The following is a 12,711-nucleotide window of genomic DNA, read 5'->3' as shown; positions in this document are numbered from 1 at the left end:
GCATGCACGTGTACGTACACACACACACACACACACACACACACACACACACACAAACGTAACTCACGAACATGCAACTCAGACCAATAAAGCAGTCTGGCAATACAAGTGAACCACATTGAGAGTTAATTGACAAACATTGTAAAAGTCTCAAGAAGATGAAGAGAACCCTTCAACATTAGACATAATAGCAACATTGTGAAAACAATAAATATATGCAATTTTTAATAATTATTTAATTTGTGTTATTGAACAACCAACCTATATTATAGATGCACATGTCAAGGCCCCATGTCACCTCACTGAATGTAGCAGGTTTGAATTTATGGAGGAAAGAACAAATATTCATCTAGATGAAATGGCATGTCCTGTGCAATTATTAAAGCTTTCTTAAAAACAATCTCAAGACCTATTATCTATCTGACTAATCGCAGCATCAGAGACAACATTTGTCCACATATTTTAAAGATGAGTGTTTTGAAACAAGTGCTTAAGAAGAGAAGCACACAAGATGTCTCTAACTACAGGCCAATATCATATATTCCCACCTTTAGTAACAATATTAGGAAAGGGATAGATGACTACTCACCTTAAAGATGACCCACTGAGTTGCAGACAAGTACAACAAAAAGACCATTATAAATTATAGCTTTTTGACAAAGCCTTCTTTAGCAAAGAAAATACACACACATTTGCACAAGGAAGCACACCTCATCCACACATGACCACTGCCACCCGCTGTTCCAAACTTAGGCAAGACATTCAAAAGTATTATCCTGTCCCAGCTTCAGGACTTCTTCACAAAATGCAAAACCAGTGTTTGAAAAGAAAAGTAAGGAAGGTGTCACCAACAATAGACTGATATAATTAATTGCCACGAGTATTGAGATAACCGAAAGTATTATCCAGTCCAAGTTTAGTGCAGTCTTCATGAAATAAAAACTGCTTAGAGATTCTCAGAATGGCTTTAGAAAAGAGCTAAGTAGCACAACTACAGCAATCACACAGTTCTTCCATGACTAGTATTGTCTGTTGGACCAGAGGATGCAGAGTGCAGGTACATTTTTAGGCCTTGCATAAGCTTTCAACTCAGTAAATCATATGAAACTTCTAAAAAAACTGTAGTAATGTTGTATCAAGGATCCATCCAAGCATCTTCTACCCATATATCTGTTGAATCATAAGTAATGCACTGAACTGACATATAAACTAGATGATAAGACTATAAACTTTCAATCCACCAATGATACTGTAATACAAGGTGTACCTTAGGGAACAATCCTTGGTCCCTTTCTCTCTCTCATATACATTAATGACATTGCACAACCCATGAACTACCATATAATAAGCTAAGCTGATGACACTTCAGTCTTCTTCTTTGGAAGAGAGTATAAGGAGCTAGATTCCTTCATTACTAGTGATGTAACAGAATTAACTAAATACATCTATGATCAGAACCTCAAGATGAATATCACCGAACCTCAATTACTGGTATTTAAAATACGCAGTTCTTACCACATCCAGGTAAATAACGAATCTAACTTCTCAGGGACACAACTGGCAATTGTAAATTACTGGGTGTGTACACCATTAAAAATCTGTGTTAATTTTCTATTTTGAAAAGTTAGTAGCGCCTTACATCTTCTTAGCCAATTCATAAAGATAGTTCCTAGCAAAACATTAAAAAAGTGTACTATGGAACGATTTATCCTTTTTTTTCTACGAGATCAAATTAAGTGGCTGTGCAGTTGAGGTTCACCTAAAAAATGTATTGCTGTTACAGAAAAGGGGTATAAGACTTATGCAAGCAATAGGCCTTACAGAATCACGAAGTGAAATGTTTGTACACCAAAAATACTTAACAATATATGTCTTTCCTTCTCCTTCCCTCTTTCCTGACGAGGCAACCGTTGGTTGCGAAAGGTAGAATTTTGTGTGTATGTTTGTGCTTGTTTGTGTGTCTATCGACCTGCCAGCGCTTTTGTTTGGTAAGTCTCATCATCTTTCTTTTTAAATATAACAATATATTATGTACACAAATTTAAATTACTTAAATTTTTATGGATCGACCAAATGACATTATCAAGTGGAATGATGTGCATAATCACAACACAGATTAAATATAAATACTTTAGGCAAAGACAAAAAATAAAAATAACAGATTGTAGCCTATACATCAATGATTCAATTTCATCTAACAAACTATCAAACTCTAAAGGGGAACTATTTTGGTGCAAAATCAGAATCTTTTCTGACAGAAAAATGTTCATATTCATTTAACAAATTTTAAGGCATGCTTGTGATATAACTTGTAGCATATCAGCTGCAAAGTAATAAATGTGTAAAATAGATATAAGATGCAACAATTGTTGTGTGTCACATATTGCGTAAGTGTATGGATCCATGCAAATAAAGATTTAAAAAATAACCTCTCATTGGTGCAGTGGATGACAGGAAACTGGCGTCTACCTTTTCAAACCAGAGAAAATGTATATCATGATGTCTGGATAAGGATTTGTAACGTGTTACACTTGACCGTGATCCAAGTCTATGATGAAAAACATGTTTAATGTAAAAAAATGAGCTTGTTATTTTGAATGTTGTTATTGTTGATAACCTTGTCTTTAATATTCATTCACAATGTGAGCATGCACTTTTGTACATTCATCAAGAAACTTCGTAAAACATTTATCGTTGTTTTTTATCATTATTATTATGTCACATTTGGTTTATAATAAAAAGCACTCTGTAATTTTCTGATAAATACCATGACAGACATCAGCGCTTACCATTTTAAAGAGTAAAATATGTAAAAGACTTTGACTTAAGAAAGTGTTGAACAATTTTTTATTTGTTTCATTGTATCTCACTTTTTGTTATGTAATGGGTATCATGTATAACATGGTGTGTATCTTAAAAAGACTTTTAATAATTTTGCTATGGTAGTTACAGGAGGCTTACTGCATCACTCCTCTTGTCAGCAAACATGTTTCAATTAACTAACTGCTGTTTTATACATTTCTTCATACCTATTGGTGCAGTAGGTGCCGTTTCTTCAGAAGATTCCTGATAATGAGATTTTCACTCTGCATCAGAGTGTTCGCTGATATGAAACTTCCTGCCAGATTAAAACTGTGTGCTGGACCGAGATTCAAACTCGGGACTTTTGCATTTTGTGGGCAAGTGCTCTACCATCTGAGCTACCCCAGCACGACTCACAGCTTCAGAATTTGAGTCTCGGTCTGGCACACAGTTTTAATATGCCAGGAAGTTTCAAGATTCCTGATATTTTTCGTATACTAGGGGGAACGCTATCATATTTCATTATTTTGCCAGGTGCATATTTTTCCAAAGCTGGCTCAATCATTCACTACTAATTGAGGCACAATTTCTCTGTCTGTTCCTTACTTAAATTACATGATTCTAAGTTCTATTCGAGTTCAGGAGAGTTCACCGGATCAAATACTTTCGATTTTGGTTTACCTGTAGCTACAGCAGAGAAATGGACATCAAGGAAAAAAACAGCAGTGGGAATAAAATGCATGTAATCCCTCAGGGAAACACTCAGCTCAAAATCAATATCAGTGAACACTAAAATAAGAATATATAACACAGTGATATGCCCAGCATCATGTATACTTCAGAAACCTTGAGCATGTCTAAATGAGAAAAGGACAAACTGTTAAAATTTTAAAGAACAGTAATGAGGAAGATATGGGAGGAAGAAGAACAAGGAAATCTATGTCCTGATGCAACCAACAACAAGCCTACAGAAGCTGGAAAGGAAAAGAATCCAGTGAGTGGGCCATGTAGCTCATATGCAAGAAGAAAGACAGGTGAAAATGACACCTGAGAGGAAAGCAGATGCTAGATGCCCCATAGGACAACCAATGTAGCTCGGACGACCTGGTGAAGGACTTGGCAGCCCTGTAGATTGATGACACCTGAAGGAGCCGAGCACAAAATAGAAAGGAATGGAGGCAGTTCTGAATATCCATATTGCTGATATACTCTGTCACCTTTTCAGAATCATGCATCAATATTGGCAATCTTCAAATATATGCTTCATGGCTTGCCTACAGGTCCATAATCACAATTGGAGAAGCTATTTTTCTCCTGTCTGTATAAAGACTCAGCACATGTGCCACATATTGTTCGTATTCAGTTTAGGGTAAACTAGGTTTTGCTGGGCTTGTTGAATCTGGGTGGTGAGGCAAGGCATGATATGAAAGGCCTGATTGGTCCACTCCTCTTTCCAGCAATCAACTAGGCTAAATCTGTTTCCATGCAAAATTGTTGCACTCTTAAAGGGTGGATGGTTAGAGCACACCCTGGGTCTCTTACTGTTGGGGCTATCTTGATGGATTTGTAAAAGAGAGTTGTTCTCAACCTTTCTGAGTCCTCTAATAAGTGATTTCTCTTGGTGCAGTTGGGGAGGAGTTATAAAGTTTAGTGGGGTAACCGAAAAGGATGCTGTTTCCTACATTATGCTTGTTACAAGGTGCACAGTTTGATTTAGTTAGATATCAATGAGACTAGTGCGAATATTGTTAAGCCAAACCTGTGCACAATACTCTGCTACCAGATAGACCAGACCTAAAGTGGGGCACCTGAAGATTCCCATCCAGTGCTGGCAAGTTGCTGCAAGATATAGTTCTAAGGTTGGCAGCTGTGTCTGACAAGTGATTCTTGACGCTCAGTGATCTAGTTGTGGTGACACTTGAGTATTATGGATGTCAACTGTAGGTCAGTAGTCTGTTCTCAAAGTAAATACTGAGTTCTTTGTTGACCCATTTGATGTTGAGGTTGAATGTAGAGATTTCTGTCTTCGTGGCAAGAGGTTGAAATCCCCAATAGCGAAAGTTATTCCCAGTAACTTTCAGATCCTTGATCAAGACATCCTCAGTGGCCTCTATATCATTACAGCTTGTTGCCCGGGCCAAAGTGTCAGAATATCCAAACTTCCACGAGTTGGTTTCGGGCGGTATCTGCTATACAACAGCTAACTAAAAGAGGAAACATAACAGATCCCTTTGGAAGGCCATTGTTCAGCTTAATTTCAGTACTCTATCCGTCACCCATGATCACCTGGCAACATCTATTAGAAAGCTTGGCATTGGCGACGATGATGGTAGTTTTGCAGGGCATCACTTTCATGAGTTTTAGTATCATGCCCCGGCTTCAAACTGTCATATGCTGCTATAATGATGACAAAGGCAGCTGAAGTTTTAAATCATTTTTGGTAGCTCACTTCTATGAACTTAGTTAATGAGAGAACTTGAGCCAAGCAGCTCTGATGATAGTGAAATCCTGCCAGTTCAATTAGGATATGTTGAAGAGTCTCAGGTTTGATCCTGTTATATAGTAATCCTTCCAAAAGTTCGTAAATCATGCTGAGCAGAACAATTGGTCTACAGTTTTGTGGGGATTTTTTTTCCCTGGTTTTAAGATGGAGGCCACCTTCGCTCTCTTCAGTTGATGGAAAACATTGTTGTCTGCAAGATATCGGTGAGACACCTGCCAAGTCACTTTCTTGTGTAATTACTGAAATATATGAGGAATTCAGTATGAATGCCACTGAAACCAGGAGCTTTTCCTAACTTCGTTTCCTGATGGGCTTGGCAGCCAGAGACAGTGGACATAAGTATGAGTAGTATCGGTGTGAGTGTGTGTGGGTGTTGTCTGTTTCAGAAGGACTTTTGACCAAAATATTACTTATTTAGCAGTCGTTTTGTCGTGCCTGACTGCAGCTCAATATGTCCACTAAATGGCAAGTAGCAGTCTAACCTTTTCATAATATTTTCATTATTCCATCCTTGATTTTCCATTGTTTGATGCAATCAATGTTAGTTTATTTGTGTATAGTTTTAAAGTCCTGGTTGGAATAAATAATTGAAGTATTAAAGGTAATCACTCACCACAGAGGTAAAGTATTGAGCAGTCAACAGGCACACAAATTAGACTGAAATTTTTACTGGTTTGGGAGAACCTCCAGACAAAGGTGCATGTAGTATCACACACACCATTTAGCATTGATTTCAATCTTGTTTATGTGCCGATTGAGCATTCAATGCCTTGAGAGTAACATACTTATGTTTGTACCTGTCCACGCTATCATATGCATTGTCAGTCTTCTGCAACAGTCCAAAGTACCCGAGACGATCACACTGGAAGACAAGGAGGCCGTGCAGAAGGTGTGATAGCTGGCAGCCTTTTGTAGACCAGCCACCAGCTCCTTCATTCATGTGAGGGTTCCACCATGCTGGCTTGGGAGAATCTCCAGTCAAGGGCGCACGTAGCATTACATAAACAGGTTCCGTTAAATTTGCCACCTCTATTCCCGCTGTGAGAATATAAAAATACATTTGATTAGAATAGCATTTAAAATTATCTATCTGGAGTCTATATTTGTCTACTGCACTTCTCAGCAATACATATTGTCCATCATCACATTTGTTATCCATCTGTGAAGTAGGATCACAAGAACATGAGAAAATATGATTCTGTCGTGGTTTTTATCTGGTTATTTGTGATTTCTATGATTTGATAACTGTTTGTACTTGCTTGATATTTGAACTAGCAGCTGTATTGATGCCCATGTGCATATTTACATTTGAGATTTCTGCCTGAAGATGAAACACTCAAAATTGCAACCATGCAACCACAAAAAACAAAATAATTTTGACAGCAGAAAGCATAAACAGCAACATTTAATAATTTATGTTACAATCTTAAGAACAAGGCTTCAATGGAAATAAGCTTTAGGTCGTGATACAATGAGACTGTTTTGTCAATAACAACATACCAGAAAATGTAAATGAACGTTAAGAGCCTAGTTAAAAATTGCTGCTTATGAACTGAACTTTGTGTATGTGTATGCAAAACTTAGTAAATAAACAATTTTAGATCATTTCAGAATTTCTCATAATCTCTACTACACAGAGTTAACTGCAAAGCAAGACTTTTATTTCATCGGCAATATTTAAAAATCTGGTTCCTTCTTTTTCTGGCATCACAATTAAAATATCTAAGTTTGATGTAATCTTTCTCTCTCTCTCTCTCTCTCTCTCTCTCACACACACACACACACACACACACACACACACACACACACACACACACAATGATTACAAACAATGGAGTGCAGCAACAGTAGAAATTCCTTCTATACTATCAGTGCTTTTTTTGTACTGGGTAGAAGAAATTTTCTTCAAGAGATCTGTCTGTCAATTATCATTAGTTGTCGAACACTAGTCAGCTGGACTCGGGAAGTTTCCTTGCTTCAGAGTCATGTCACAGAGTTACTGTTAAGTCCAACTTTTCTAGTGTGCCACATTGCAGTAGCTACATATAATTTCAACAGCCACTGCCTGGATTCTACAAGATTCCTTTTGTACTAGCAGCGTATGGGAAAATCCTGTGGGTAGAATTGGCTCTGTACTTAACAAACTTTATGGATTTCCCTTTTGTGCAAGCCCTCATTCTCAACAAATGAAATACATTGATCATCCAATGAGTAACTGAAAGGAAAGTAATATCACATGTTTCAAAGTGGCTTTTAATTGATTCAACTTTTTGGACTCTGAGGTAATTCACTTAAAATATCTCTGGTTCACATGAATCAGGTAGTTATAAAAGAAATGCATTATAATGGATGGAAAAGGGGATAGTTGCACATCAAAAGAAGCAGATAGGAATTTATGTTGATGTAAGTTACATAAAACCAACATAATATGTAACAGAAATGAAAGTACTAACAACCACCAATTACAGAAGGAATAAGGCAGAAGAAACCAAGACCCAAAATAGTAGTCGATAAAGGATTTGTCGAACTTCTGAAAACTTACACTTCTGCCTACTTACATTTGGATTGACTACCTTGAAGTGAGTTACATAGCAGATCTGTGAAAGATATGGCAATGGAACACTAATTCCTGCAGTCTCTTCATAACAAATCTCAACGAAACCATATCTCTAGTCAGTCTAAATTATGTTTATTTGAGAATATGTGTAGCAGTTGGAAATATTATATCTTGACATGGCTATCTGTACCCAATGGGTCTCATATTTTCATAATTTCCATTTACTAAATCCAGTTATCCACATCATATACATGTGATGTGTGCCCAAAGCTGTAAACATGTTTTTCAGATCATATCATATGTTGTGCAACCTCATTATTCAGGTGTTAATTCTCAATACGCTGACTATAGTGAAGTATTCAGATTTGCTGAAAACAAAGTTAATGTAAATAACTACAACTGTTGCTACAGCATGTAACAGTAAATTTCAACTCAGCTAGTCCATAGTTTTGAAAATATGTACATACACCATTAGAAAGAAACTCTACTGTAACACGTTTTAATTTTTCAGAAACTAATTAACTAAAAAGGTAATTGGTCCTGAAGTTGTGATATGCCTAAAATTGCTGTTGTTTTTTATGCCATTACACTTATTTAATCCCCAAGTTTGACACTATACTCTTGTTGCCCTAAATTTTCAGTACCAAATGACATCCTTAATTAATTAAGTAAGTCCCTAAATATGGCAATTGTACTCATAAATAGGCAATTCACAGTGTAGGTATACAAAATAGTTCTGTAATTTTTTTACTTGTTAATTAACCATTTACTATAGCTCATCCACTCTAGTAAATCTCAACCTAGAAATTTTATATACAAACATGTACTTTTTAGAATCCTACATCACCGTAATCCTCCCTTCCCAAAAACTTTCAGTCTGACACCAGCAACAAAATGAGTTACCTCAACGCATTGTGTCTGTGTCCAGAGAGCAAATGGGCAACACCTATGTGAAAGTTTACTAACATCTGCATCTAGAAGTCCACAATCATGTAGACAGGTTGCTGCCTAAAACGCACTCAGTTAAAATTGGTTGGTTGTTTTGGGGAAGGAGACCAGACAGCTTGGTCATCGGTCTCATCGGATTAGGGAAGGATGGGGAAGAAAGTCGGCCGTGCCCTTTGAAAGGAACCACCCGGGCATTTGCCTGGAGCGATTTAGGGAAATCACGGAAAACCTAAATCAGGATGGCCGGACGCAGGATTGAACCGTCGTCCTCCCGAATGCGAGTCCAGTGTCTAACCACTGCGCCACTCAGTTAAGAGTTTCTATGTGAATTAATGCTCATTCAGTCTGTATTATGCAATGAAATGTTTAGAAGTCCATCCAACATCACAATTGGAACAGTTAACATTGTCGCAGCATTTCTTCTGTTAATAACATGTATTAGCAGGGTGTATACGTGGACAAGGAAAAAAAATTCCCGGATTTCCTGGTTAAAAATACACTTTCTCCTGGGTGACAGTATATTTTCCCTTATCAATCCTTTCAATGGTTATGATTTTATACACGGGCGTACAATTTCCCGGCACTTTAGAAAACGAAACTCAGGGGAAAAAGACACGTTTTGGAAACATCTTTGATGTGCAGCCGCATGTATGCTACGTATTTCCTTATTACGAAAGTAGACACTGGAATTCCACCAAACACCGCATGTTACGTTCCAAATCATTGAAATCGAGATTTCGATACGCTTTTGTAGGCCGTTCGTAGCTCATGTCACGTGATCTCGCCAGCCGGTGACAGCGGATATTCAGAGCATAGGAGACGTGATGTAGTCAGCCAGCAGCAACATCACTGTTAAGTAGCACAAACATACAAACAGGGAAAGTTAATGCTTTAAATTAATATACATAGTGTTGCTGCAAGAAAAGCAAAGTTTTCACATATAATATTGTTCTCAAGCTGCAAGTGAAGCTATGCTTTCGCATATACTGTTGATATTTTTTGCGCGTGTTACACTTTAAGATATATCACACAAATGTGCTAGTAAAATTTTTAATAATGACATAAATGTCTGATCTTCAGGGTTCGAAATTCTTCTAAATGGCGCGTCATCAAAGAGTTGATTTTTAAATGAGAGTCAAATGCTATGTGATTTAATAAATTCATGGTAAATTCTTGCACATAGTTCAACATACGTAAAAGGATATTTACTTTGAAAGTAACGCTTTTCAAACCACTATTCGCAATATTTTCCCGCGACCTGTTAGAAATAGGTTCGTTTCAGCAGTTTCCAGAAAGCGCAGACAACAGGCGACACCGATCTTGGGTAGCTATCATGACGTAGGAAGCCCACATGTACGTACGTGTAAAACATTGAAAGATCATACATTATGTCATAAAAGAAACAAAACATCAGAGGATACTGCAAGAGCATCGGAATTTCGTGAACAATATTAAAATGTGCACATTTGAAGTGCATACTTAAAGTGCTCATTCGTATGTCCGGATTCCCAATGAAGTAGACCTCGACCTGATATTAAGCTTTTCAGTATGGTTTTCGGGATGTAAATTTTCTTGGAGCACTAGTACTGTATTATATCATGTTTGGTTCTTTATTTTGACATAATGCCATAGGTGCTAGAAAATGAAAACGTGCACTTGAAATGCAGCGAACAGTTGAAACTAGCCAGTACTGTGGAATTAAACATTTTGTTTCAAATACATTGACTGCCTCTGCGGAAAAGGTTAATAAAAGTCAAATTTCTTTAGCAAACAGACAAAAATAACTTCATTGTTCTGCAAGGCGATTAATGCTTGACTGTCAGAAAGGTGGAAATAAAATAAAATCTGAAACTAATGACATATTTTAGCCTTCTGTAATAATGTGAATGTGTTTTAATTCACTTGATAGCTCCCGGCCACAGATATCCGTTTTGTTTTCATTTGACGTGAGAGTAAACGAAGGTGAAACAGCAAAATCACTAAATGTAAACACGGGTATGTGGAGACTACCCACTATAACTCAGACTGCTCTGCGCATCAGCCCCGGATCTACATTTGCGAACAGAGTCAATACCAAAAATATCAAATTTTCAAAATATGTTCATCTTGTAGTGCACATCTTTCTGAAAAGTCTGAAACAAAAAACATATGTATTCAAGGAAATGTAAGACATATTATTTGGTCTTAAGTATGCCAAAGTGCAGTGCCACGCGTCTTCATAAAGCATTTTTCTACTGCACATCCAAACTATATTCAGGCGAGTGGAAATTGAAGTGTCCTGTGGTGCCTCTCTTGCTACCAGTCAGCCGATTTGACAGCCTGCCCCTCTTCAAAAAAATCTCGCAGTTAATAGCGGATGGGATTATTTGTAATTGAGAGAACAAGAACTCTTCAGAAAATCTGAACTCTTTATTGCCAATTAGTTAATAACTTGCTGTTTTGTGTGACATAAAATTAAATATAGGATATATAAAACCAATACTGACAAGAGATAAGCAAGAAATTACACATTTTTTCAAACCTTAGCTCCTAGCATTTTTTTCTCTCTAACCTTGCCACAGATTTACATGGCGTGCTTTCCTTTCTGTGAAAGAATCTATTACCTCATCAAAGTTCGTCAAACGTTTTGCTACATGAAAAATCGGAATGTCGTTATCTAGTACTGAAAATCTGTTAATACAAATAATACCCAAGACTGGTGTGGCTTCTCGATCGGATTACGTCTATTTTGTCACTGTCTGCTAGATAAAACAAAATAGGCCTTTCTAATATTGCAGCAATTTTGTAACACACACCAAATAAACTAGACTGTTTTGGCACAAATGGTCACTTTTATAACACGACAGAATATAATTCACGAAGTACCAATATCAAATGCCTATTAGGCCTGCTACAAGCAAAAAGCTTTATGTTAGGAAATGGTTTCAGCTTTCATTCATATGCACCAGCTTCTCAAGCATGAGATCGAAAAGCAGTATTACGAAATTTTTATATAAATTTGGAATCGTCTTATTCTCCCATTATTAGTGTGATGTCCTCGTTTCTTCTCCTTCCTCGTTCTAACAATCTTGTCATCACCAATTCTGTAGCTATTGCTGCCATTGTCAAAATTTGTTCGCCAATTAACTTCACTAACCCTCTCAGAATCACAGGTTTAGTTATCCCACGATTATTTTCCGGTTAGGCGTTATTACGTGTTCGAACAACAAGTGTTCCGCGTTACTTCCAGAATAGAACTTATGCGTCTGCTAGCCGGGGACTGTACATCCTTACTAGTGTAGCGAGCTGGTCAAAAATTTTCTGTCAAATTTTCATTTTCTTGGATACACCGAGAAGATAATACGTAATCTTTCTCACCTGTTATTCCTGTTAGTCATTTATTTCCATTCTGGTAGTCTGAATCTATGGATTTCGCTAGTAATTATAACAATGCTGAGCATTCGCACACCCAGTCAACCACATAATCAGACAGCGATTGGCATTCATCCGTTCAGCTTTACTCCCTCAGCTCGTATTGCCCCGCCCCCTTTTGTCTGCGGAAAGTTTATTTCTAGATGCGACGAGGATTCTCCTGTGAGAAACATCACATACACTATTCATGCATTCAAAAGTCAACTTCTGATTCATTCAGAAATCAACTTAAAATGTGTTCAAAAATGTTCAAAAACCAACTGGGAAGCGTTTTAAAATCATATGAATAATCGATAGATAAACATGCGATGGATGCTAGGTGCTTTGTGAAACAAGTTTTTTTTCCTCAAGTACATGAATTTGGCGCCCCCTTTTCACCGTAGCATCTAGCTGCTTGCTGCGACTGCTTGCACAACCACATTCCTGTAGCCAGAAGTTGGAGAATCTACAACTCAAATGCGACTCAACTGCGCATGTGCATTGAGCCCGC

At 37.3% G+C, this 12,711-nt stretch overlaps 1 protein-coding gene across 3 annotated transcripts in view; it reads right to left on the bottom strand.

Annotated features, from left to right (window-relative positions):
- LOC126187851 (adhesion G protein-coupled receptor A3) overlaps window positions 1–12,711 on the bottom strand; it is a 173,234-nt gene that overhangs the window by 28,654 nt on the left and 131,869 nt on the right. For all 3 annotated transcript variants that reach the window (XM_049929165.1, XM_049929166.1, XM_049929167.1), the window contains one exon: window positions 6,103–6,343. In XM_049929165.1, coding sequence (XP_049785122.1) covers window positions 6,103–6,343 — 241 coding nt within the window. The remainder of the gene's footprint in view (window positions 1–6,102; window positions 6,344–12,711) is intronic.

The sequence above is a fragment of the Schistocerca cancellata genome, chromosome 5 (genome assembly GCF_023864275.1).
Source record: "Schistocerca cancellata isolate TAMUIC-IGC-003103 chromosome 5, iqSchCanc2.1, whole genome shotgun sequence".
Lineage (NCBI taxonomy): Eukaryota > Metazoa > Arthropoda > Insecta > Orthoptera > Acrididae > Schistocerca > Schistocerca cancellata.
Note: the sequence above shows the minus strand (reverse complement) of the source record. Positions and strands in the feature narration are given on the sequence as shown.